General features: G+C 43.6%; 2 protein-coding genes, 1 non-coding gene and 1 pseudogene across 3 annotated transcripts in view; 3 read left to right on the top strand and 1 right to left on the bottom strand.

Moving 5' to 3' along the window:
- Positions 1–2,332: 2,332 nt before the first annotated feature.
- Positions 2,333–3,292, top strand: LOC102264549 (olfactory receptor 13C7). The gene has a single exon (XM_005909971.2). It carries the CDS (start codon positions 2,333–2,335, stop codon positions 3,290–3,292), a length of 960 nt encoding a protein of 319 aa, XP_005910033.2.
- Positions 3,293–14,483: 11,191 nt separating this feature from the next.
- LOC102265966 (olfactory receptor 13C7-like) lies at positions 14,484–16,723 on the top strand (annotated as a pseudogene).
- Positions 16,724–19,769: 3,046 nt separating this feature from the next.
- LOC138989039 (U6atac minor spliceosomal RNA) lies at positions 19,770–19,895 on the bottom strand. Its single transcript, XR_011465282.1, has one exon. It is a non-coding gene; the product is annotated as a U6atac minor spliceosomal RNA (small nuclear RNA).
- Positions 19,896–25,830: 5,935 nt separating this feature from the next.
- RECK (reversion inducing cysteine rich protein with kazal motifs) overlaps positions 25,831–26,687 on the top strand; it is an 81,209-nt gene continuing 80,352 nt past the window's right edge. The window contains exon 1 of the mRNA XM_070375659.1: positions 25,831–26,007. Within this exon, the coding sequence (XP_070231760.1) occupies positions 25,908–26,007 (100 nt within the window). The 5' untranslated portion in view covers positions 25,831–25,907. The remainder of the gene's footprint in view (positions 26,008–26,687) is intronic.

Raw genomic sequence — 26,687 nt, 5'->3', positions numbered from 1 at the left:
CAAGAGTCTCTAAGGTCATCTAGCCTCACCCCACTTTGTGTAGAGAGGAAAGGGTTGCCTGGGACTCCACAGCTCATAATTTTTTCTCACACAGTTGTCCCTTCTTGATTAAAACTGTGAGGCTTTTTCTTCTTTTGTAGTTAAGAATCCAACATCCAGCAATAGTAATGAGCCACGAATCTGGATCTAGTGATGATGACATGGAGGGAATATTTTCTTCACAGAATCCAGGTTTGGGGAAAAGTCTGGAGGGCTGGCTGACATAGAGTGAAAACCCAGCCTGGTACTGATTTACTGTCTCAGCACAGATATCCAGGTGGTACTGTGTTCTGGGCAGGTGAGCCATGCTCAAATTGGGGGCCATTCTCAGTACTGACCAGCCTATGTAGTCAGTTTCTGGATGGTACATTTGCTCATGAGAAATATGTCTGTTTTAAAGTCCTGGGAGAAAAAGGGAGATGGACTCTTGTTTATCTTCATGCTGAAGCCAAGCTATTTCTGGACATTTGGAGGGCTGTCTGTGGAAGAGGGATTAATGTTGCAAAGAAGCAGATTTCGGCTCAATATCAAAGGGGAACTACTTCAAAGTGAAATGAGCCTCGCCAGGAAGCATAGCGCCCCACATCATTCAGGGAGCCAAAGACAGGCCAGAGGGCCACGAGGAACACAGCAAAGGGCTTTCCGCATTGGAAAGGGCACAGATTGCGAAATAAGTCCCAAGGCCTGTTGTCAATAGTGTTAGAGGCATTGTTCTGGTCGAGGATGACATAATTACTTGTGTGTGTGACTATGTGCATGACTGTTTCCTCTGTTAGGTTTTGAGCCCCTTGAGGTTGTAGGCTGTGCCCTTCTTTGCTGTGATCCCAGCACCTAAAATAGTGCCTGCCTCAGCACAGATGCTCAATAAATATGTCAGCCTGAATTGAATTACTGTGGTGCTGGTTTGGTCACAGCTATAGTGCTGGGCACCACCAGAGAAATGTCTCAGAGCTCCCCAGGCAGGAAGGTTCCGTTATAGTCGAGGCAGGGGCTGGATGACTGAGAACATTTGAAGAGGTGGAGATATGGGAATTCATGAATATTTTAGATACAGAGCAAATAAAGGCAAATGCCCAACATCCTCAGTGTTACCTACCTTTTTTTTCCCACTGGTCCAGAATAAATCCTAGTTTGGGGAGCTCTTAGAAGTCTGAGGGGAGATTCAAGCTTCCCAGGAAGAAGGGCTGACAGGGCAGGACTCAGAACTGTGGAAACAGTCTCAGGGAGAAGCCAGTGCCTCTGGTGAGGCAGATGGAGAAAGAGGAAAAGAAGAGACAGTCCATCAGACTCTCCTTCAGCTTGGCCACAGTGCACAAAAGGGTCACTTGTGCCCCAGGTGTACCAAAGTGTCAACAAGAGGTGAAGGCCTTGGCACTGTGTCTGGGTTAATTCTCTCAATAGGCAACACCAGGCCAGAGCAGCTGTAGTCTCTCACCTTCCCCTAAGAAAGGAGGCTTGGTTTTCTGTTTTTTCCTGTTGTCAGTTTTCATTTATGTTGTCTTGTCTCCTGTGTGACTTACTCTTTTTCAATGTGTGCTAGGCGTTGTATTTGCAGAATTATTTGTGGACCTGATTTAGAGGTAGTGATGATGTTGCCTTCCTTCAAAGTAGATTTGTGTTTGCTTCTGGTAGGTATTTGGAAGCATCAAAAATTGGGGACCACCTCAGTCCAATTTCAGAGCTAGAGAAGATTTGAAGATAAGCTGCAGCACCTGTAAACACCTGTTTCTTTCTGATTAACTCTTATTCCTATGGTGTTGCCCTTTGGTTTGTTTCCAAAGGGAGGAGGCTTAGTTAGGGGTCCTTCACAGTGGGCCTTGCACTTCAGACCTGTTTCTACCTCCAGGAGGCTGTGAGTAACACTTCTTGGTCTCTCAGAGGCCACCTCCAGAAGGTGCAGATGCCCCAGCTGACACATAGCCTCAAAAGCCGGATATACTTCTCCGAATTCCTTTCTTCCTCCTAAATCCTGACTCTGTGATTCCTTGTCATCTTATCTGTCTTGCCAAGTACTTTACACAAAAGTTTTAAATCATTTGCCCAATTTAAAAGATTTTTCATCTGCAGATGAGTTAGTCCAAATTAACTCTTCATTCTTGCTGAAAAGAGAAGTAAAACACCGATCTCTATCATAATTTTTCTAGAGCCCCTTAGACATGACCAGATTGTCAGAGCTCTTCTCCAGTTGCTCAACAGGGCAGAGATTTTTGCCCTTATGCCCAGGCACTTTTGGAATCAGAGAGTGCTGAGGTTGACTGTAGAGAGTCGCTGCAGGTGACAGAGCAGAGGCACTATGGACAGGTCCAATCAGACCTCCCCGCTGGTGGAGTTCATTCTCCTGGGCCTCTCAGCCTACCCAACGCTGGAGAAAACACTCTTTGTGCTCATCGTGCTCATGTACCTGGTGATCCTGCTGGGCAATGGGGTCCTCATTCTGGTGACCATCCTTGACTCCCGCCTGCACAAACCCATGTACTTCTTCCTGGGGAACCTCTCCTTCCTGGACATCTGCTACACAACCTCCTCAGTCCCCCTCATCCTTGACAGCTTCCTGACCCCCAGGAAAACCGTCTCTTTCTCAGCCTGTTTTGGGCAGATGTTCCTCTCCTTTGCCATGGGAGCTACAGAATGTGTGCTTCTGGGCATGATGGCGTTTGATCGCTATGTGGCCATCTGCAACCCCCTGAGGTATCCTGTAGTCATGAACAAGGTTGCCTGCAGGCCTATGGCTATTGGCTCCTGGGCAGCTGGTATCACCAACTCTGTAGTTCAGACATCCCAGGCTGTGAGACTGCCATTCTGTGGGGACAATGTCATCAACCACTTCACCTGTGAGATCCTGGCTGTCCTGAAGTTGGCCTGTGCTGATATCTCCATCAATGTGGTCAGTATGGTCGTGGCCAATGTGATTTTCCTAGGAGTCCCAGTTCTGTTCATTTTTGTCTCCTATGTGTTCATCATTGCTACCATCCTGAGGATCCCCTCTGGAGAGGGGAGGAAAAAGGCCTTCTCCACCTGCTCTGCCCACCTCACAGTTGTGGTCATCTTCTACGGGACCATCCTCTTCATGTATGGGAAGCCCAAAAACAAGGACCCTCTGGGGGCAGACAAACAGGACCTTACAGACAAGCTCACCTCCCTCTTCTATGGGGTGGTGACCCCCATGCTGAACCCCATCATCTACAGCCTCAGGAACAAGGACGTGAAGGCTGCTGTGAGGAACCTGGTGAGTCAGACACACCTAACTGAGTGACCATCACAGATTCCCAGGCTGCCAGAGTACAAGACCCCCAAATTCCTCATTGTCTTCATGGGGAAATGGTAACCCAGGGATGTCCTTAGGTTGTCAGTGGAAAGAGCCTTTTCATTTCTGGTACTGCTGGTCAGCTTCTTGGCTTCACCCAGAAACATACTGTATCATATCACAGCTGTATTTTGCTGCCTAAGTCTGAAATCCTCTGATACCAGAATTTGGTAAATATCCATTAAGAAGTTATAAATATAGTCAAAAGAGACAAATGGAAATTTTAGTGGTACTGAGACTATCAAGTATTTTGTTTGTTTGTTTGTTTTCTGTGTAGAACTGTTAACCAAAAGTGAGGTCTGGCTGCTTGTCGCTCAAAAGCCAATAAAGGGGCAAGTTGGGTAGGAAGGAAAGATTGCTTTATTTTGAAGTTTGGCAACTGAGGTAGGGGATGGCAGACTCCTGTCAAAGGTCAATTTCCACCCCACTCCCCCAACTGACAATCAGTGGGCAAGAACTTTTACAGGTGGGGAAAGGAACTACATGAAAAAACAGCACTGTCATCTCTTGACAATTGTCTTGAAATTGATAATGGGGTGGTCTAATCAGCATCACCTTGATTAAGTACAGTTAGTCTTCAGCTCCAGGGTCCATTCATTCTTATTTCTTTAAGGCCAGTTCTTGGAGTTGTGGCAGCTTATGTCATGGCTACAGTCTGGTCATCAAATTAACTTCTTCCACCTGGTAGGGGTTTTAGTGTCTATAAAACAGCTCAAAGGATATGGCTCAGAATATTATCTATAGCCCTTGAGAAGTAACTTTTAGTTACTTACAAGGGCTTTTAGCCCTTGACTTTTTTTTTAATGATGAAACTATCATTTTTTTGTCCTGTTTGTTTTCCTTGTATCAGTTTTCTCTTCCTGTGTAGCAAATCACCACAATATAGCAGCTTAAATCAATGCTCATTTATTAGTTCACAGTTCAGAAATCCAGCATGACATGACTTGGTTCTTTTCTCAGGGTATCAAATGGCTAAAATCACAAAGTGTCAGCTGCATTAAGTTTTCATCTGGAGGCTCTGAAGAAAAATCCACTTTCAAGCATATTTATGTTGCAGAATTCAATTTTGTGTAGCCATAGGATTGAATCCCCCATTTCCTTTTTGCATGGCCCCTCCATCTTCATGTCAGTAATGGTGCATCAAATTCTTCTAGTGCTTTGAATCTTTGGTTTCTCTTTCTGCTACTAGCCAGAGAAAAACTCTCTGCCTTTATAGGATTCATGGTTAGGTCAGGCCCACCTGGATAATCTCTATGTTAAGGCCAATCATGTCATCATTTTTTACAGTCCTGGGGATTATACAGAGTGTGTACACCAGGGAGGGAAAATCTTGGGGACATCTTAGAATCCTGCCTCCCACAGGTGTAACCCCTGTTCTTCTGGGCTATGCACAGTGGATTTCCATAGAATTGGAGAAGGTCTGGGGCAGAGAAGCAGAAAGATGGATGGTGTTTGAAGTGGAATACTGTTAGCTCAAGGTGAGTCTAACTTGCACAAACTGTCCACACAGCTGTGGCTGAAATCATAGTGGGACTGAAAGATTGGTAAGTGAGGTACTGTAGCATTTGCTAATTATGGATAGATGGATGGAGTCAAACTCATATTACATCATAAAGATGCCATAGAGCTTCCTCTATACACATTGCTTCCAAAGGGATCTATTCCATCTTCAACCCAGTGACACTTGCAGTTTTCCTGTAGCCATAGTTCACTGGACCGGAGCAACTGTGACCCCAGATGAGGTTATCTATAGATTTGAGAGTAATATATCCGACTGAGGGCTTCCCAGATGGTGCTGGTGGTAAAGAACCTGCCTGACAATCCAGGAGACATAAGAGAAATGGGTTTGATCCCTGGGTTAGGAAGATCCCCGGAGGAGGGCATGGCAACCCACTCCAATATTCTTGCCTGGAGGATCCCATGGACAGAGGAGCCTGGCAGGCTGCAGTCCACAGGGTCACAAAGAGTCAGACATGACTGAAGTGACTAAGCATGCATGCACTCACATATCGACTGAAGCGAAAGGGTGAATTGGGCTAGTTAGTGTGATCTTTTCGGAACTTGGAATTAAGAAACAGGGAGACAAAATCAATTTGCTGGGGCTGCTAAGTCACTTCAGGCATGTCCAACTCTGTGCGACCCCATAGACGGCAGCCCACCAGGCTCCCCCGTCCCTGGGATTCTCCAGGCAAAACACTGGAGTGGGTTGCCATTTCCTTCTCCAATGCATGAGAGGAAAAGTGAAAGTGAAGTCACTCAGTCATGTCTGACTCTTAGCGACCCCATGGACTGCAGCCTACCAGACTCCTTCATCCATGGGATTTTCCAGGCGAGAGTACTAGAGTGGGTTGCCATTGCCTTCTCCCAAAATCAGTTTAATGAGACCCAAATCAGAAAGGACCCACCAAAGATTCCATGAGGTAGGGTTGATATTATGGTGGTAGGGTGGGAAGCAAAAGCTATCAGTCAGCAGATGAAGCCCATTAGAAAAAAGAAAAGAAAAACAAAAGAGAAAAAAAAATGTAGAAAGTGTCTGTCTCATTAGTAGAGGAGATTCAAAAGGTGAACCCATGAATTCTGTTTCTGGGTTTCCTGGAGCTTCTTGCTATCAAGAACATTCTTGAACTTCCCTGGTGGCGCAATGGATAAGAATCTACCTGCCGATGCAGGGAACATGGATTTAATTCTTGGTCTGGGGAGATTCCACACGACATGGAGCAACTAAGCCTGTGCACCACAACTACTGAGTCCACGTTCTAGAGCCTCCAAGCCGCAACTGCTGAGCCCACAAGCCACAGCTACTGAAGCCCAGGTGACCTAGATCCTGTTTGCTGCAACAGGAGAAGCTACCATGATGAGAAGCCTCTGGACCATATTGAAGAGTAGCCCCTGCTTGTCTCTGCTAGAGAAAGCCTGTGAAAAGCAACGAAGTCTCAGTGCAGCCAAAAATAAATACATAAAATTTTTAAAAAGAACATTTTCCATTTCTCAATCCTTTCACTTTTCCCGGTTAAGAATCTTGTTCTTTGATTTATATAAAATTCCATAATTGCCCCCAAATGCATCTTTTCTTAGAACCACCACCACAATAGAACTTTCCCTGAGATAGCCTGAGTGGATCTTAGTTTCTTATAACCAAAAGAGCAAAACTAGGTCAGGATAAGAGTTATTAAGAACCCAGCTGCTCACAACCAATTCTGGCTCCCAATAGGGATACTCAGGCTGACCTGCTTGGTTGCAGTTAATGCTGGTTCAGTGTTCCCTTGAGAATTAATTTAGAGGACCCTGAATATTATGAGGAGGAGACTCTAAGTATTACAAGGAAGAGGAGAAGAGAATGGGAGGTCCATTAACCATCCCCAAGTAAATTACTACAACAGCTACTTCTATCCCCGCCCCCTCAAATTGGCAGGTGGCTGTTCAGGAAGGTAGACATGAGATAGGTTTGGTGTCTATCAGACAACAGAAGCCATCATAGACCAGATTGATTCACTTGCCCGTCTTTGTTCCAGTAGAGGAAGTCATATCCCAGACTATATAAACAAGAGCACCAGTGCCTTTTAGTTCTGCCTCTAGCATAATATACTTGCCTCATGATGTATTGCTATGATTTATGTCAGAGGTGGTTCTGTTTGTGTTTTCTTCTAAGACTTTTATGGTTTCAGTATTACATTTAGGTTTTTAATCCATTTTGAGTTTATTTTTGTATATAGTGTGAGAAAATGTTCTAATTTTGTTATTTTATATGTAGCTGTCCTGTTTTCCCAGCACCACTATTAAAGAGACTATCTTTTCTCCATTGGATATTCTTGCCTCCTTTGTCATAGATTGACCAAAAGTGCATGGGTTTATTTCTAGGCTCTCTATTCTGTTCCATTAATCTATGTATCTGTTTTTGTTCCAGTACCATACTATTTTGATTACTGTAGCTTTGTAGTATAGTCTGAGTCAAGGAATGTGATACTTCCAATTCTGTTCTTTCACAAGATTGTTTTGGCTCTTCAGGGTCTTTTGTACTTCAATAAAAATTTTAAAATTATTTATTTTTGTTCTTGAAGAATGCCATGTGCATTTTTTTAAAAGATTGCTTTAAATCTGTAGATTCAATTCAAAACATTTCCTCTGGTATCAGGAACAAGACAAGGGTTCTCACTCTTGCCATTTTTATTCAACACAGTACTGGAAAACCTAGTCATGGCAACCAGACAAGAAGAAGAAATAAAAGAAATCCAAATTGGAAGGGAAGAATACAGCTGCCACTGTTTGCAGATGACATGATATTATACATAAAAACAAAGACACTGCCAAAAAACTACTAGAGCTTATCAATGAATCCAGTAAAGTTGCATAATACAAAATTACTGTACAGAAATCTGTTGCATTTCTACACACTAACAATGAACTATCAGAAAGAAAAATTAAGGAAACAGTCCACTTATAATCACATCAAAAAGAATAAAATACCTAGGAATAGGCTTGCCTAAGGAGGTAAAAGACCTGTATAGTCAGAAAACTATAAGACATTGTTGAAAGAAATTGAAGATGACATTAAACAGATGGGAAGATATACTGTGTTCCTTGATTGGAAGAATTGATTGTGTTAAAGTAACCATACTACTGATATTATCCTGCTAAAAGAAAATCTGTGTTGATCATTTTTTTCCCCTTTATTGGAGTAAACTCATGACAGATTGACATGAAAAAAAATCTGAGGAAATAAATAACACTACCCGAGGCAAATCTACAATTCAGTAAATTGCCCTTAAAAAAAAAAGTACATTTGTACATCCCTTGGCTGAGTAATCTGAGAGCATTTTAATCCAGCTCCAATTTGCCAAAGATTACAATAAGGCTACTATTATGAGCACATCGGTTTTAGCTGTCAGAATAAGATGTCTCTGATGAGAGGCCGTTGTTGTCACCCTTTGTTCTCACCCAGCCAACGCCAACCTCCTTCCACTTATATAAACATTGTTATAAAAAGGCCAACTGTCATACTCCATCCTTCGTTATGGATTTGTAATCAGTTTGCACTCACAATCCCAGATATATCTTTTCTTTGGCTCTACTTCATAGTGATGAATGTGATTCCTGTACCTCGGTTCTACATTCAATGAAGAATCTGCAAAATTCACATCACAGTCATGGGTTAATCCATATTTTCCTTTGGTCTTTCCCATCCAGTAAATTCTCCTCTTGTACCACTTTGTCTAAATTTATCACTTATATCATGAAGTTTTAGAAGTATGTGCTGGAAAAAGCATTCAAGTTCCTTATGCTATTCTTGAGTTAACTGAAATACTTGGTTCTAGTGTCATTGGAGATCAGTTGTTGCCCAGTATTTTCCCACATCTCTTGGTACTGTTTTTGTTGCACTCTATAAGTTTTGGCATATTGTATTTTATTTTTGTTTGTCTTGAGATATTTTCTAATTTCCTTTTTTTATTTCTTTTTTGACCCAATGGTTGCTTACAAGTGTGTTGTTTAATTTCCACACATTTGAATTTTCCAGTTTTACTTCTGCTATTGATTTTAGTTTCATTTGATTGTGATCAGAAAAGATACTTGGCATAATTTCATTGTTAAGTTTGTTAAGACTTGTTTTGTGACCTAAGATATGATCTATCCTGGAGAAAGTTCCAGTTATACCTGAAAAAAAACATATATTCTGCTACTTTTAGGTAGAAGTATTGTATTGATAAAAGATATCGAGACTGAGAAGTCCCATGGTCTGCCATCTACATGCTAGAGCACCAGAAAAACCAAGGTATGATTCAATGAGAATCTGAAGACCCAAGAATCAGGAGCTCCAATGTCTGAGGGAAGAAGATGACATTCCAGCTCAAGAAGAGCCATAATTAACTTTTAACTCATTTTTCTCAATACAGAGGGTGAATGCCCTGAAGACTGAGCCAGTGTGTTACTCCTCTACATGTGGCTGCCTCCCACTCCACCTTGAATAACAGTGTCCATAGTGATGGTCTCTCATGGAGCCTCAGGGCTCTGCACCCATGCCTGGCCTGTGTTGTACTGCTGTCAGTGACTCAGATGAAGAATTGAGGATGCACAGAGGAAGGAAGCTGAAGGATCCAGAAAGAACACAGCATGATGCTTCATGGAGCCTAACCACTCTGGGGATGAGTAGTCATTCTAAAATCAAACTCTAACTCTCCTTCCAAAACTGCTGCAAGTCCAGGCTGAGGGTGACAGAAGCAATTCTGTCACCCTCCTTTCAGGGGAAAGGACCTGGGGGCTGAGTGAGCTGCAGGATGATTTGCCATCAGGCTCCAGGCTAAGGCTGATGTCTTTATCAGAATATGTTGACCAAAGAAAGGAGAAGAAGACATGAAAAGGAGGGAGGGAGGCAGCAAGCAAAAAACCTTCTTCAGGGCCTTCAGTGTAACTGGATCTTTGGGGTTTTATCCCAGAAGAATACAAAGTTTCTAAACTGAGTACAACTCACTTTCCAAACTGTAAATGACTTTCAGGACTAAACTGGTCCCCAAAAGGAAACTGAGACTCAATTTCCTTTCTATAGGCAATGGCCAGTTCTTTGGAGATTGTTCCTGGAGCACCAAGGCAGGAGGACTGGGGAGGCCTGGACCTTCACCAATTGCAGGGCCTGACACATTCCCACTCTTCCTGCACTGGGTGCCTTGGATCCAGTGTGGCTATTTCTGACAACTGGCCTGTCCCCAACCCTTAGGAGAGTGATCACTCTTTCACACCATGTTTCTGATAAAGGTAAGTGAAGGTTTTGATAAGAGGACTCAGATTCTCATTAGCACAAACTCATTTCTAAGAATAGATTGTTTTTAAAAAATCTTTTGGGGTTGTTTTTTCTCCTTGTACCTTTAAAAAATATTTTATGTATTTTTTTTTTTTTGCGCTGGGTCTTCGTTGCTGCCTGGGCTTTTCTCTAGTTGCAGCAAGTAGGGGCTACTCTCTAGTCGCAGTGCATAGACTTCTCATTGTGTGGCTTCTCTTGTTGCAGAGCATGGGCTCTAGGGAGAGTGAGCTTAAGTAACTGCAGCATGTAGTAGGCTCAGTAGCTGTGGCTCCCAAGCCCTAGATCACAGGCTCAATAGTTGTTGAGCATGAGATTAGTTGCTTTGTGGCATGTGGGATCTTCCCAGATCAACCTGTGTGTCCTGCATTGGCAGGATTCTTTACCACTGAGCCACTAGGGAAGCCCTAAGAATAGATGATTGTTCAGTGGAATAGGTCTCAAAATGGGGGGAAAGAGATGATTTCAGTGGTATGGCAAGTGCTGGATGCAGCACAATCCAACCTGGTGGAACATAATATCCAGAAAGATATCTCATAATTATTCAGGAACTGTGGACAGTTCCTCTAAACTATATGACATTTTTTTTGGATGCTGTAAGAGTAACAAGATTGGTTCTATATCATCTTATTGCCAAAACCAACCTATTTCTAAATATTTAGAGGGCATGGGGAAAGAACCAACTTTGAAGGCTGCAAAGGGTAGAACCAGATGGAATTTGTAGGGAGGCAGAACTGTCTGTCTATGGGAACTACTTTAAAATGAAATAAACCTCAGCAAGCAGAGAGCCTGCTTCACTCAAGTATTCCAGCTGAGGCCAGAGCACCATAATCAAAGAAGTAGTGGACCTGCATTCTTTGAGAGTGGGATGGGGAGGTTGGTTTATTTAGACCCTTAGGGCCCTGCTGCACCTGGGTCTACAGTTGTCTGTCAAAATAATGAAAGCCAGAATTGAAGGATGGCCAGTATGGTGTGTTTTAGGAAGCCCTGAATAAGCAGGTAGCTTCCACCCCATAACTGTTTCTACAACTATTTTTGTGCATCTATTTAAAAGACATTTACTCCTTGGAAGAAAAGTTATGACCAACCAAAGTTATGACATTACTTTGCCAACAAAGGTCCATCTAGTCAAGGCTATGGTTTTTCCAGTAGTATGTATGGATTTGAGAGTTGGACTATAAAGAAAGCGGAGCACCAAAGAATTGATGCTTTTGAACTGTGGTGTTGGAGAAGATTCCTGTAAGTCCCTTGGAGTGCAAGGAGATCAAATCAGTCCATCCTAAAGGAAATCAGCCCTGAATATTCATTGGAAGGACTGATGTTGAAGCTGAAACTTCAATGCTTTGGCCACCTGATGCGAAGAACTGACTCATTTGAGAAGACCCTGATGCTGGGAAAGATTGAAAGCAGGAGGAGAAGGGAATGACAGAGGATGAGATGGTTGGATGGCATCACCGACTCAAAGGATGTGAATTTGAGTAAACTCCGGGAGTTGGTGATGGACAGGGAGGCCTGGCGTGCTGCAGCCCATGGGGTCACAATGAGTCAGACATGACTGAGCGACTAAACTGAACTGCACTGGAAGAAAGTATTTTGGAAAATCTTTTCAAACATGAATTACTTCCAAATCAAATTTATTGGGCTTAAGTGATGGAAAAGGGAAACATTCCTCATCTTTATTCTTATGACAGGAAGGAGGAGGTTGGAACCGTGCTTCCACTCATGAATAAGCCATATGTCTTCCTTCCTCCAGGGGAAGAGGAGCTGTTCAAGGGGATTCATAACATCCAGCCCCTGGGTCAGAGAGGGACTCTGACCTCAGAGGTACAGGGCCCCTGACAGAGTTCCTGCAGACCCCACCTGTGTGGGGAAGAGATCAGGGGAGACAGGCAGTCAATCATTTATGTCATTTAAGTCATTCTGACCTTTGCATTTAGGGGCAGAGGGTATAATGTGACTGGTAATAGGGCCTCAGAAAAGCCCAAGGAAGGTGAAGATGGCTTGTCTTCAGAACCTATCACTGAATATTGCTTATTCCAGGAAAGTCTTTTGATCAAGCAAATGTCCGGCAAGAAATCACGAAAGTCTCTAAAGACTTTGATTTGTTTGTCTGTTGGTGTCTGTTTTTTAAAAGTCCTAAGGGCAGAATGGAATACCTGGGATACAAAGTTAGGATTGTGTTCTCAACTTTGGCCAAACATTGAAGCCATCTGGGGAGTTTTAACAAGACCTGATGCCTGGATTCTATCATAGACATTTGGATTTGCCTGGTGCAGGGTATGACCCAGGAAAAGAGGAGAATTAAGAGAATCATCTTTATCTTTAGATCTCTGATGAGCTATTATGGGGCAGAAAGGGGTGACATGTTGTATGTGTCCCCAGAGAGCAGAACTAGAATTAGAATTAGGAAGATATTAAGAGATTTGACCCAAGAGACAAAATTTTCAGATGATACAAGATTTATAAAGCTTGAATGGGCTTCCTAAAAAGGTAATGAGATCTTCATTGGTGGACAGGAATATTGCTTAATAATCCTGTTGGATTATTGGATATAGCTTGGATGTACAAAGAAAAAATCAGTGAGACTAGATGTTTAGAATTCTCTTTTCTAAGGTTGAGGTCTTCAGAGTCAGGGATGAGGCATTAGCCTGACTTCAGTGGCAATGGACTGAGAAATCAATCGGGGAACTGGGGTTCTCCAGAGGCTGAGATGGTGGCTGTTAAATGCAGCCTGGTTTCCCGGAGCATCAGTTCAAACTGGCCAGGATGGCACTGCAGCCAGGGGGATGATTAACATCTTAGAATGCATCCATACTCCACAACACAGCTGCCCAAATCCAGCCCTCACCCTCCTTACCTTCCCCAGGTGACCTTTCTGTCCAGCCTGCCCTTTCAAAGTGACCCATCAGTATCCTCTCCCTGGAACTGTTGTCTCTTTTGGAGCCAGTGCATCATTCCTGAAAGGCTGTGGGGTTTCAGAGTCAAGTGTGAGTGAGTCATGTTGGCTGATGAATGGAGAGAGGAAGACAGGATAGGGTGAAGGGACAGATGAGAGATGGCCTGGGGCCTGGTTGTCTATTACAGGAGGAAAGGGGAAGGTCAAAAGATATTTCTATGAGGATACCATGAAGCAAAGAAAGCCTGCCAAGAGCCGTGGCTTCAGGGCTGATCATTTCACCAGCCTTGGACACCAAGGGAGAAAAGCATGAAGTGAACCTGGTCTCACTTTTCTGACAAAGATTTTTTTTTTAATTTATTTATTTTTAACTGGAGAATAATTGCTTTACAATGTTGTGTTGGTTTCTGCCATACATCAACATGAATCAGCCATAGGTATACGTATATCCCCTCCCTCTTGAAACTCCCTTCCAACTCCCACCTGCCACCCCATCTTACCCCTCTAGGTTGTCACAGAGCACCAGACTGAGCTCCCTGCATCATACAGCAGATTCCCACTGGCTGTCTATTTTACATGTGGTAATGTACATGTGGAAGCAAACTGTGGAAAGCTCTTAAAGAGATGGAAATACAGACCATCTTACCTGTCTCCTGAGAAACCTGTATGTGGGTCAAGAAGCAACAGTTAGAACCCTGTATGGAACAACTGATTGGTTCGGGATTGAGAAAGGAGTATGGCAGGGCTGTCTGTTGTCACCCTGTTTATTTAACCTATATGCTGAGCATATCATGAGAAATGCCAGCCTGGATGAGTTAAAAGCTGGAATCAAGATAGGTGGGAGAAACATCAACAACCTCAGATATGTGGATGTTACCACTTTAATGGCAGAAAGCAAAGAGCAACTAAAGAACCTCTTGATGAGAGTGAACGAGGAGAGTGAAAAAGCCAGCTTAAAACTAAATATTAAAAAAAAACTAAGATCATGGCATCCGGCCCCATTACTTAATAGCAAATAGAAGGGGAAGAGGTGTAAGTAGTGACAGATTTCCTCTTCTTGGGCTCTAAAATCACTTCAGATGATGACTGCAGCCATGAAGTCAGAAGACGATTGCTTCTTGGCAGGAAAGCTATGACAAACCTAAACAGTGTGTTGAAAAGCAGAGACATTACTCTGCCAACAAAGGTCCATAGAGTCAAGGCTATGGTCTTCCCAGTGGTCACATATGGTTGTGAGAGTTAGTAGAGCACCAAAGAATTGATGCCCCTTTGAACTGTGGTGCTGGAGAAGACTCTTGAGAGTTCCTTGGACAGCAAGGAGATCAAGCCAGTCAATCTTTAGAGAAATCAACCCTGAATACTCATTGGAAGGACTGATGCTGAAACTGAAGCTCCAGTATTTTTGTCTCCTAATGCGAACAGATGACTCATTGCAAAAGTCCCTGATTCTGGGAATGATGGAGGGCAGAAGGAGAAGAAGGTATAAGAGCATGAGACGGCTGGATGGCATCACCAGTACAATGAACACGAACTTGGGCAAACTTCAGGAGATGGTGAGGGATAGGGAGGCCTAGCACACTGCAGTTCATGGGGTCGCGAAGAGTTAGACTCAACTGGGTGACTGAACAACAATTTATGTTTCAATGCTACTCTCTCTGACCAAGATTTAACAAGAGAAGTCCACCATCTAGGATATTTCAGTAGAAATGAGTATGTCTGATCAGGTAAGTTAAATCACCACAGGAGCATCTCAGATGTCTCTTGCACAGAGGGTGGCTTAAGATGACAAACTAGATTCCTTCTAGTCCCCAGAATCTTACTGAGAACCGCAGAGAAACCATCATTGTTAAAGTTGTTTTCCTCTTGCTCAGCAGAGAGGGCATTCCTCACTAGCAAGCCAGCACTTCAATGAGAGAGTGCTGAGGTTGAGCTTCTGAGTTCCTGCAGGTGACAGAGCAGAGGCGCTGTGGACGGGTCCGATCAGACCTCCCCACTGGTGGAGTTCATTTGCCTGGGCCTGTCAGCCCCCCCCAAAGCTGGAGAAAGCTCTTTGTGCTCATCCTGCTCTTGTACCTGGTGATCCTACTGGGCAATGGGGTTCTCATCCTGGTGACCATCCTTGACTCCCGTCTGCACACACCCATGTACTTCTTCCTGGGGAACCTCTCCTTCCTGGACATCTGCTACACAACCTCCTCAGTCCCCCTCATCCTTGACAGCTTCCTGACTCCCAGGAAAACCATCCCATTCTCAGCCTGTGCCATGCAGATGGTCCTCTCCTTCACCATGGTGGGAACAGAGTATGTGCTCCTGAGCATGATGGCACTTTACCGCTATGTAGCCATCTGCAACTCCCTAAGGTACTCCGTCATCATGAGCAAGGCTGCCTACATGCCCATGGCTGTTGGCTCCTAAGCAGCTGGTATCACCAACTCTGTAGTTCAGACATCCCAGGCTGTGAGGCTGCCCTTCCGTGGGGACAACATCATCAACCACTTCACCTGTGAGATCCTGGCTGTCCTGAAGTGCCATGGCTTGTGCTAACATCTCCATCAATGTGATCAGCATGGGGATAACAACTGTTATTTTCATGGGCATCTCAGTTCCGTTCATCTTTTTCTACCATGTGTTCATCATTGCTACCATCCTGAGGATCCCTTCAGCAGTAGGGAAGAAAAAGGTCTCCACCTGCTCTGCCCACCTCACAGTTGTGGTCATCTTCTACGGGACCATCCTCTTCATGTACGGGAAGCCCAAAAACAAGGACCCCCTGGGGGCAGACAAAGAGGACCTTGCAGACAAGCTCACCTCCCTCTTCTATGGGGTGGTGACCCCCATGCTCAACCCCATCATCTACAGCCTCAGGAACAAGGACGCGAAGGCTGCTGTGAGGAACCTGGTGAGTCAGAAACACCTAACTGAGTGACTGTCATAGATTTTCAGACTCCAGAACACATGGTCTCCAAACCCCCCATTGTCCTGGTAGAGAAGTGAGAACCCAGCAAACAGAAGGGAGTCTCCCAAGGTTCACATTGTAGACCATGTGACTAAAACTAAAAAGTAGACTGACCATTATGCCTTTGTTTCATAGGCAATGGAAGCTCCTATTTAAGAACCTAGAAGGAAGGAGCTTTGAATTTCTAGAAGTGCTGGCTAGAAATTGTTGACTTTGTGCATAACCACAGTGACGTCACATCACAGCTGCTTTATGCCAATGAACTTGGGTGGCCAGAGGTGTCTCTGGATACCTGTGCCTGCTGCAAACCTGCCATCTGGTGGACATTTCTGCAAGCTCCTGAGGTCAGTACTTGTGAAACCTGAAAAGGTTCCTGAGTCACCTGGGGAGGTTGTGAAAATGCTGATTAAGATTCATTGAGTCGGAGGTGAGGCTGGAGATTCTGGATCTCTGCCCAGTTCCTAGGTGACACTGCACCTCTGAGTAGTAGGCCCTGCAAGACTGGGGACTAGGGACAAGGGACTGAGGAGAGAGGCAAGGAAGCAACTCCTGCAGGTACCAAGTCCTCCAGCATCAGCAACCCAGGCTGCTCTCTCCAATGTGGGGGTAGCAGTTTGCCCTGTGACCTCATTTCTCTTACAGGTCTAAGAAGAATTATTGGTTTATCAATAAGTCTGTTCAGATTTTTGCTTGTTAGTACAGTATGGCATCTCCCAAGCTTCTTCCATGCTAGACCAGAAACCAGCCATTCCCATTTCAAATAGCACTAAAGTGCAGTCAAGTGCTGCTGCTGCTGCTAAGTCACTTCAGTCGTGTCCGAGTGCAGATAGATATAAAAATGTTGTCAAGTACAAAATAAGAGGCATTAACATAGCAGAGGAAGAAACAGATGTCAATTTCTACAGAAAACATAATGATTGTATTTCTAAGTATTAACTAGAAAAATATTATCAGTACTAAGAGTTCAGGAAAGTTAAGAATATAGAAATAACTTCTCAAATGTCAATTGTATTCCTACATTCCATCAATATAGAGCAAAAATAAAAACAGAAATAATATCTTATTTACGCTAGTAAAAGTACCAAATAATTGGGAACAAAAATAATTCTAGACATGACAGACTGTGTCAAGGAAAAAATGATGAGTGTTTTGGGAGTATAAAGGAAGGCAGAGTGATGGACCAGGGGCTTGAGAGTATAAATATAAGACAATAACCTTAATTTTTAAGTTGGAAGCTCTCAAATTGTAACAGATGGAAGAACTTCTTTAATATTCACATTCCTGGTCTCTGCTGCTGCTGCTGCTGGCTGCTAAGTCGCTTCAGTTGTGTTCGACTCTGTGCGACCCCATAGATGGCAGTCCACCAGGCTCCACCTTCCTTGGGATTCTCCAGGTAAGAACACTGGAGTGGGTTGCCATTTCCTTCTCCATGCATGAAAGTGAAAAGTGAAAGTGAAGTCGCTCAGTCGTGTCTGACTCCTAGAGACCCCATGGACTGCAGCCTACCAGGCTCCTCCATACATGGGATTTGCCAGGCTGGAGTGGGTTGCCATTGCCTTCTCCATCTCCTAGTCTCTACCCTACAACAATTCAAATTTCACTGTTTCTGTGGTAAGACCAATAGGAAAATTGGGCTTAGAAACAAAGTTGTTTAGTGTTTTTAATTCCCCAGAAGATTCTACTGAGCTTATAAAGTATAATTGAACAAGGATCTTTTGAAGGTAATGATGTTGGAGTCTTCCTGCCAGATTTGAACTTACTAAAATATAACAATTACTGAACAATAGACCATTGGCTTTTTTTTTTTAAGTGTTGTTATTTTTTTGTGTGTAAAATCAATGGTTATGAGATACCAGAAAATTAATTCCAACTACAAGAATTTAATACATATACACATCAGGTCAAAATTAATAGCATGAAGAGGAACCAGTTTTTAATAAACAGTGGGACAACAGCGACATTCAACTGAATGAAGGTTTTTCCTTTGATCCATACATCACACCACACGCTGCCAGAAACAGGATGGATTAGAATTAAACGTAAACACCATCATGATTATACAAAGCAAAAAAAAGACAACCGAATGACATATTTATTCCAGCTGTGGAAGAGAGCATGATTCATTATTTTGGAAGGGAAAGAGGGTATCAGAATTAAAACAGACATGTTCCAATATACAAAACTCTTGTATAAAACTCTTGAATAATATAGTCTAACCAAGCAAGAATCAAGCTGCTCCCAAATGGAAGTTTGTTGGGCTCTACAAATATTTGATTTGAGCTTCTTTAATGTATAAACTAAATAACTAAATAACTTTTAAGTAAGACCATGGACACACACAAACTTGCATTTTGATTTTTGACACACAAGAAACCACTATCACAAGTATGTGTGTTGTTGAGTTGATTCCTTTACATAGACCTCAGAATAAATCTTTTCCTACCGTCTCTGCATATTTCATCTTCTTTGGATGTGTCCTTCATTAGAAAAAGTGTAAATCTGCACTGATCATTTCTCAAATCCAAGCCTACGCTCAACTGCTTACGTACAGTAGTACCAAGGAATACAAATGTGCACTGTTTCCAATTAAGCATTGGTCAAAGCTCAGAATCATCTGCCTGGTGCATGTTCTCATCATAGTGTCATAGCCAATTGCACAATGACAAAGGAACATGTAAGCGGTCACACAGTAATAATGTCACATTATATATAGTATTGGAGTTAACTAGACATTTGGGGGTGTTACTTCTCTGACTACATTTATGATAAGGAATTTGAGCAATTATCCAAACTTTATTAGTGAATCAATATTTTTTAATTTTTAATGTCGAACTGGCATTTTAAAAATCAATACAGTTTGTTTTTTAGAGCAATTTTAGCTTCACAGCAAAACTGGGCAGGAGGTACTGAGAGTTCCCATATGCCAGGTCCCCCTCGGCCCACATCCTCTCGGACTGTCAACATCCACCAGCAGAATGGTATCTCTGTTACAATGGTATCAGTGAATCTATATTGACACATCATCACCCAGAGTTCATAGTTTAGAGTTCACTCCTGGTGTGTGGGTTTGGACAAATGTGTATATTAACATGTATCCAGCACCCATTGGAAAAGACTCTGATGCTGGGAGGGATTGGGGGCAGAAGGAGAAGGGGACGACAGAGGATGAGATGGCTGGATGGCATCACTGACTCGATGGACGTGAGTCTCAGTGAACTCTGGGAGCTGGCGATGGACAGGGAGGCCTGGTGTGCTGCGATTCATGGGGTCGCAAAGAGTCGGACACGACTGAGCGACTGACCTGATCTGATCTGATCTGAGCATTATAGTTTTAAACAGAGCACTTTAACTGACCTGAAAATCCTCTGTGCTCTGCCTCTTCACCCTGCCCTCCCCCTTTAGCCCCTGACAATCCCTAATCTTTTTATTGTCTCCATAATTTTGCCTTTTCCAGAATGTTATTGAGTTGGAATCTGAAGGTATGTAACCTTTTCAGATTGGCTTCTTTCACTCAGAAATATGCCTTTTTAAGTTTCATCCCTGTCTTTTTGTGGGGTGTTTTTTGCTGTTGGTATTGGTTTTCTTTTTTTTTTTTCTAACATTGTGATTATTATTCTGTTCTGTTCTGTTCAGTTGCTAAGTTGTGCCTGACTTTTTGTGGCCCCATGGACTGCAGCATGCCAAGCTTCACTGTCCTTCACTGTCTCCCAGAGTTTGCTCAGACTCATGTCCATTGAGTTGGTGATGCTGTCTAACCATCTCATCCTCGGCTGCCACCATCCCCTTTTAAAAATAGTGGTTAGACGCCACAAAGTAGGTATCAATGCCTTAACCATCTGTGTGTTGTCAGGCCCAAGGGCCTCTTCCATCCTTGTAAAGGTGGGTGCTAACCTTCTCTCCTTCCATACAACACTCTGTGGTTTGACTAGCTCATTTCTTTTTATTGCTCAACAATCTTCCATTGTATGGAGGTATCACAGTTAATTTAACCACTTACCTACTAAAAAACATCTTGGTTGCTTCCAAGTTTTAGCAGTTATGAACAAAGCTGCTATAAATATCCATGTGCAGATTTTGGTATGGACATAAGTGTTACTGAATCAGTATTGAAACAAAAATCTCTCAATATTTCTTTTTCAAGGTACCATGTTAATTTGAACAAAGAGTAGTCAGAGAATGCAAGGTGGGCTAATTCAAAAACCAAGACCCTTTGCAAACTACTCATCTGTATGAAGCAGGATTTTCTCTACAACAGGCAACCAAAACAAAGTACAGAAATGGAAGCCAAAACTGATATGACTGCAATTATCATGTTGTGCTGTGCTTAGTCATTCAGTCGTGTCCAATTCTTTGGGACCCCATGGACTATAATATAGCCTGCCAGGCTCCTCTGTCCATGGGGATTCTCCAGGCAACAATACTGGAGTGGGTTGCCATGCCCTCCTCCAGGGGATCTTCCCAACCCAGGGATCGAACCCAGGCGTCCCACATCGCAGGCGGATTCTTTACAATTTGAGCTACCAGGGAAGCCCAAGGATACTGGATGGCCTATTCCTTCTCCAGGGAATCTTCCTGAGCCAGGAATTGAACCGGGGTCTCCTGCATTGCAGGCAGATTCTTTACCAGCTGAGCTACCAGGGAAGCCCACAATTATCATACATAATTCCCAATTGCAAGTTTTCGTGTTCATCAAAATTTTATTTATTATCTGAATTCTCATTTATTGTCTTTGAACCAATTATTAATTATATATTTGAACTGAGAAAATAAATGTAGCACTGAAATATAGCTTTTTTAATTCTATTTTATATGGTAGGACTCTGTAAGATTTTGTTGGGAAAAGGGTTCCATTGCTAAAAAATAAAAATAATATTTTTTAAATTTGAAAATTGCTGAAGTAAGCAAGCAAGGAAAGTAGAGAATGGGGACAATTTCATACTCACAGGCTCATATGTTTAGAGGGCTTACTGGACGCTGGCAAGATATTGTACCAATATCACAGACTGAGGTCACAATGTTAAGTTTTATAATGTGTTCTTATTGAATGACTTTGCGTTAGGGCTTCTCTCTGTCCTGTGAGATCTCAATATAGGGGCAATGGGACTGTCAAATACACTGATTCTGCTCCAAGGCATGGGATCCTTTGTTCTCCAAGGTTATAGTCACAGGCAGTAAACGAACAGAGAACATGATAGCACTCAGAAAATGTTTGCTCTGGCTGGGCAGTTGCTTCTAAGCCACAGTTTCTAGCAGGGCTGCACAAATCTTGATCAACAGCTACTTGTCTCTGCAAGTCCCCTTCCTGCCGAACAACTGAAACTTAATCTCAGTCAATTCAGTAGGATCTCAGCTGAGTCAAGGCCTCTCCCCAACCCCCTCCATAGTTTTGAGAGGAAAATACATAGAGTCAAACCCACCAGCTGGGACTGGGGAAGAAGGCAGGACATCTGGTCCTCAGTTGTCATAATCAATCCCCATTGGTACCTGCATTCTCATCTGGCATCCAGTTGTACAGACCATGCAGATACCAGTTACAGCCTCCTTGTTCTGATCTGGAGGCCTCTTTGGGGTCTCAGCTCTCTCAGCTCCTGTTTTAGTCACTCAGTTGTGTCCAGCTCTTCGTAACCATATGGACTATAGCCCGCCAGGCTCCTCTGTCCATGGAATTCTCCAGGCATGAATACTCGTTGCCGTTCTCTTCTCCAGAGGATCTTCCTGACACAGGTATCGAACGCGAGTCTCCTACATTGTTGGGCAGATTTTTTACCATCTGAGCCACCAGAGACAGAAAACATTTAGCTCCTCTTCTGTGTCATTCTCGGTGGGGAGCAAGGAACAGGACACATTTGCCACCAAAGGGCAGGGGAACATTATGAGGTGTCTCTCTTCTCTGAGCTCCATGAGACAAGGCTCAGATCCCCTCTTATCTCATATTTTCAAGCCCCTCTGGGGTTCCGTGTCCCAGCCCACTACAGCCTCCCTTTTCCAGGGGCTTGCCTCCTTCCCCATCCCAGTGAGTCAAGTTGCTGGGGACTGATGGGAGTGGAGGGACTGTCTCTGATTGATAAGAAAATGTGTTTAAGCTAAATAAACCTAGAAAAATGTGGCATTGAGGCATGTGATGTGAAGTGTCATGTGTGAGGCGGGGTGCCAGTCCGGGTTCGGTGCACGGTGCTGGATGCTTGGGACTGGTGCGCTGGGATGGCCGGGGATGGTGTGGGGGGGGGGGAGGAGGAGGGTTCGGGATGGGGAGCACGTGTATACCTGAAATTTAAAAAAAAAAAAAAATAAAAAAATTAAAAAAATTAAAAAAAATAGAAAAATCATTTCCATTAAAAATTAACTTCAGAAATGAATTAATAGTATGCATAAACCCCTAAAACCAATGTCTGGGGTCCTAGTTAATTAAAATCAGCAAAATCTGCCATGTTCTTAATCAAAATATTTATCTTCCTCTAGATACCAAAGAGAAATCTGGAGTTACATAAAGAAATGAAGAGCATCAGAAATGCTTGACATATGGGTAAATATAAAACCCAGTTTCTCATTTTATAATCTCGTAAATAATTGACTATTTAAAGCAAATAATAACAGAGCGTGGAAGCAAAATGTATGATAACGTTAGCACAAAAGATGGGAGGAGAAAGTGGAAGTATATTGGTGTCACATCTTACATTTGACATGAAGTGATAATTATTATTTGAAGGTGGACTGTAATAAGTTAAACTGTATACTAAACTCTAGTGCACCTACTGAAAAATAAAACAAAGAAGTAGAGCTGATAAGCCAATAGAAGAGATATAATGAAATAATAAAAACAACACTCCAAACACTTTATTATTCTGAGAGAAGGTAGGAAAAGTAGGAAAAAGGAAAAAAGAACAACTGGAGTAAATAGAAAACAAATTGCAAGATATATTTAAACTCAACCATATATCAATAGTTACATTAAATCCAAACACTCGCATTAAGAGGCAAATATTATCATATTAAATTTTTTTTAAAAAAGCAACCAACTATATGATTTCTGCAGGAAGCTTACTTGAAATACTTTATAAAGAAACAAAAGTAAAATGATGGGGAAATCATAGTACACAAAGATGAATCAAAAGATTTGATGGGTTTTATTTATCTGAAATATAGAAAGATGTTTTGAGCTCAGGACAAAATCATTGATGAGTAACATTTTTAAAAGTGCCACTTTAAAGATGCTCTCTGAGCATTAACCTTTGTTTAGAATGAAAAGTAATTACACCAGCACTGTACAATAGAACTATATGAACCCCAAAGTGAACCATATACATGATTTTAAGTTTTCTAATAGTCACATTAAAAAAAGTAAAAAGAATAATGGTGGCTACATGTCATTATACATTTGTCAAAACCCACAGAATGTGTAAAGCCAAGAATGAACTCTAAGGTAAACTGGGGACTTCGGGTGATAATGATGTGTCAGTGCAGCTTCATCAGCTGTAACAAATGCACCACTGAGGTGTGAGATGTTGATACTGGAGGGGTCTGTGAGTATATCGTATGTTGAAGCATGGGGTTTATGAAAAATCTCTGTAACTTCTGCTTAGTTTTTCTGTGAGCTGAAAACCACTCTAAAAAATAAAGTCATTTTAAAACAAAAACAAGTTTTTAAAAAAGGTGAAATTAGTTTTAATAACATTTTCAGTTCAGTCGCTCAGTCGTGTCCAACTCTTTGTGACCCCATGGACTACAGCACACCAGGCTTCCCTGTCCATCACCAACTCCCAGAGCTTGCTCAAACTCATGTCCATCGAGTCGGTGATGCCATCCAACCATCTCATCCTCTGTCATCCCCTTCTCCTCTTGCCTTCAATCTTTTCCAGCATCAGGGTCTTTTCCAGTGCGTCAGTTCTTCGCATCAGGTGGCCAAAGTGTTGGAGTTTCAGCATCAGCATCAGTCCTTCCAATGAATATTCAGGACTGATTTCCTTTAGGATTGACTTGTTTGATCTTCTTGCTGTCCAAGGGACTCTCGAGAGTCTTCGTCAACACCACAGCTCAAAAGCATCAATTCTTCGGTGCTCAGCTTTCTTTATGGTCCAACTCTCATATCCATACGTGACTACTGGAAAAACCATAGCTTTGACTAGATGGACCTTTGTCGGTAAAGTAATGTCTCTGCTTTTTAATACGCTAGGTTTGTCATAGCTTTTCTTCCAAGGAGCAAGCATCTTTTAATTTCATTGCTGCAGTCACTGTCTGCAGTGATTTTGGAGCCCAATAAAATAGTCTGTCACTGTTTCCATTGTTTCCCCATCTATCTGCCATGAAGTGATGGGACCAGATGCCATGATATTTGTTTTTTGAATGTTGAGTTTTAAGTCAGCTTTTTCACTCTTTTTCACTTTCATCAAGAGGCTTTTTAGTTCCTCTTCACTTTCTGCCATAAGGGTGGTGTCATCTGCATATCTGAGGTTATTGATATTTCTCCCTGCAATCTTGATTCCAGCTTGTGCTTTGTACAGTCCGGCATTTCGCATGATGTACTCTGCATATAAGTTAAATAAGCAAGGTTCTTGTTTTCATATTAAGTCTTCCAAATCTGGTTCCATCATATTTCAGTTTGGAATTGCTATGTTTCAAGTATTCAACAGCCACATGTGGCTAGTGGCTACCGTATCAGCGCGACTCTAGGTTTTTTGACTCTTCTCTCCTAGAGAGGAGTGGGATGTAAGGCGAGATGAAACTGGTAAAGGTGATTGGGTTTAAATGCTGAGAGCCTCTGATATCATGGTGAATAACTGTACATCATTCCATCCTGTAAATAAAGAGGTGGTCTCTCAGAGAAGCAAGAGGGTTGTTGCCAGAGCAAACGTTTTAGAAAGATTATTGTAACTTATTCACATTTTCCTAAAGGAGAGAATATATAGAGACCTAAAGGACATACAAACTAACTCCTATACATGGACTTCGGTTGGCACTTGAAAACTGTAAAAGGAAATTATGAGACAATAAGGAAAATGTAAACACTGGATATTTAATGATATTCCATATTTAAAAATGTAACTGTGGTTATGTTTGCTTTTTGCTTTTTTAAGGAAGAGGAAAGGAAAAAATGTATTACATAATTGACAAAAGGAAAGGAGAGGGAGAGAAGGAGGGACACAGGAACGGGGTGGGGGTTGGAGAAAGCTTTGATAATAAGCGTACCCACCTCCAAATTGTCTCTTGAAGTCTAAACCCAGCCTGGCCTTCGAGGCTCTCCATATTTAGATAAACAAGCATTCTCCTCTCCACATTCTCCTGATGGCAACATCAGGTGTCCTTAGAACATCAAAGATACAGTGAGGCTACACGTGCAGAAGACGTTTGGTGGCGAATTCTTGCCTCGGGCTCTTGTCAGGAGATTGTCAGAGGCAGAGCCCCTCCGATTTCAGGGGAGGCGGAGTTGTCCCAGATGACACGCCCTCATGGGGTGTGGGGCAGCGTCGGGCAGAAAGGATATTAAGATCATCGAAGTACGTGAAAGGGACAAGTCCCTTTGGTTCAGCTTTGGCCTGTGCCCCAGTTCTCAGGAGAACTTGCGGTGTGACCTTGGGCTGATGGTCTCTTCGCTGAGCCTCAGTGACCGCATCTGCAAACCTCGGGAGGCCGAGGCGTTCTTAGGACCCTCCCAACCCTGACATCCTCTGACTCGCCTCTTGGAGAACGCCGGCTGCCAGATTCCGCCGCAGAAGCGGACAGATAGCTAGCTGGGCCTTAACAAAGAGCGGGGTCTCGGGCAGGTTCCCGCCCCCAGCAGGTTTTGGAAAATCCTTGCGGCAGACGGGCGGAGTTTCGCGCCGCAGCCAATCACCAAGGGTCCGGGCCACGGGGGCGGGGCCTCCGCGAGTTGCCGCGGCGGGCAGGCTGGGTCCGAGCATCAAGCTGCCCTGGAGCCCCAGGCCTGGACATGGCGACCGTCCGGGCCTCCCCGCGAGGCGCGTTGCTGCTTCTCCTGACGGTGGCTAGGGTCGCGGAGGTGGCAGGGGGCCTGGCCCCGGGCAGTGCGGGTGAGTAACTTCTGGAGCAGGGGTTCGGGGAGGTCCAGAGCGGTCGCCTCAGCGCTCCAAGATGGCGCGGAGCAGGGGGCGGGGGTGCCGGCGACCCCCAGACCCAGTCCAAGTCTGATGACCCAGGGTCGGGAGGTCTCAGCAGGCGGCAGGAGGGACTGAGGCTGGACGAGCAGGACCCTTCTCCACCCTCTCTCTTTCCGCCCAGATCCCCTGAACTGGGAGCCGTGACCTGGGTTCGAGGCCTTCCTCTGTCACCCACCGAGCAGGAGCCCTCAGCTCCTCATCCGGCTCGGGTCTGTGTCCGAAGAGCGCGAAATGCCTTCGTCCAGGACTGTCGCGAGGGTGGGACGGGATTTTGGAGGGGCCGCCGCCTTACCGCCACCCTGGCCAGTTACTGTTGCTTGTTACTTGACCCTCGGTTCTGAAAGGCCGACCTCGGACAGCGAGCACTTATGTGCTCTACACCCTGACTGACTTCTGAAGTCTCAGGCAGAGACTAGGTCCAAGTCTCCTAAACCCGATTCTGCTGCTCTTCGCTGTGGGTATGCAGTGTGTCCAAGACAGCGCTGGGCTATGCCAGGAGAGAGATTAGAAATCAGGGAATTCTGTCTGTGGGGGCTGACTTGAGGAGAGTTTTGTTCTTGCTCTGGAGAAATTAGACCACGAGTGGATAGGAA

Source organism: Bos mutus, chromosome 8 (genome assembly GCF_027580195.1).
Source record: "Bos mutus isolate GX-2022 chromosome 8, NWIPB_WYAK_1.1, whole genome shotgun sequence".
NCBI lineage: Eukaryota > Metazoa > Chordata > Mammalia > Artiodactyla > Bovidae > Bos > Bos mutus.
The sequence above is the reverse complement of the archived record's forward strand: the minus strand, read 5'-3'. Positions and strand labels throughout refer to the sequence as shown.

What these genes read in the sequence shown, in the direction of transcription:
- LOC102264549 (XM_005909971.2), top strand. Translation starts at nt 2,333, where the DNA reads ATGGACAGGTCCAATCAGACCTCCCCGCTGGTGGAGTTCATTCTCCTG.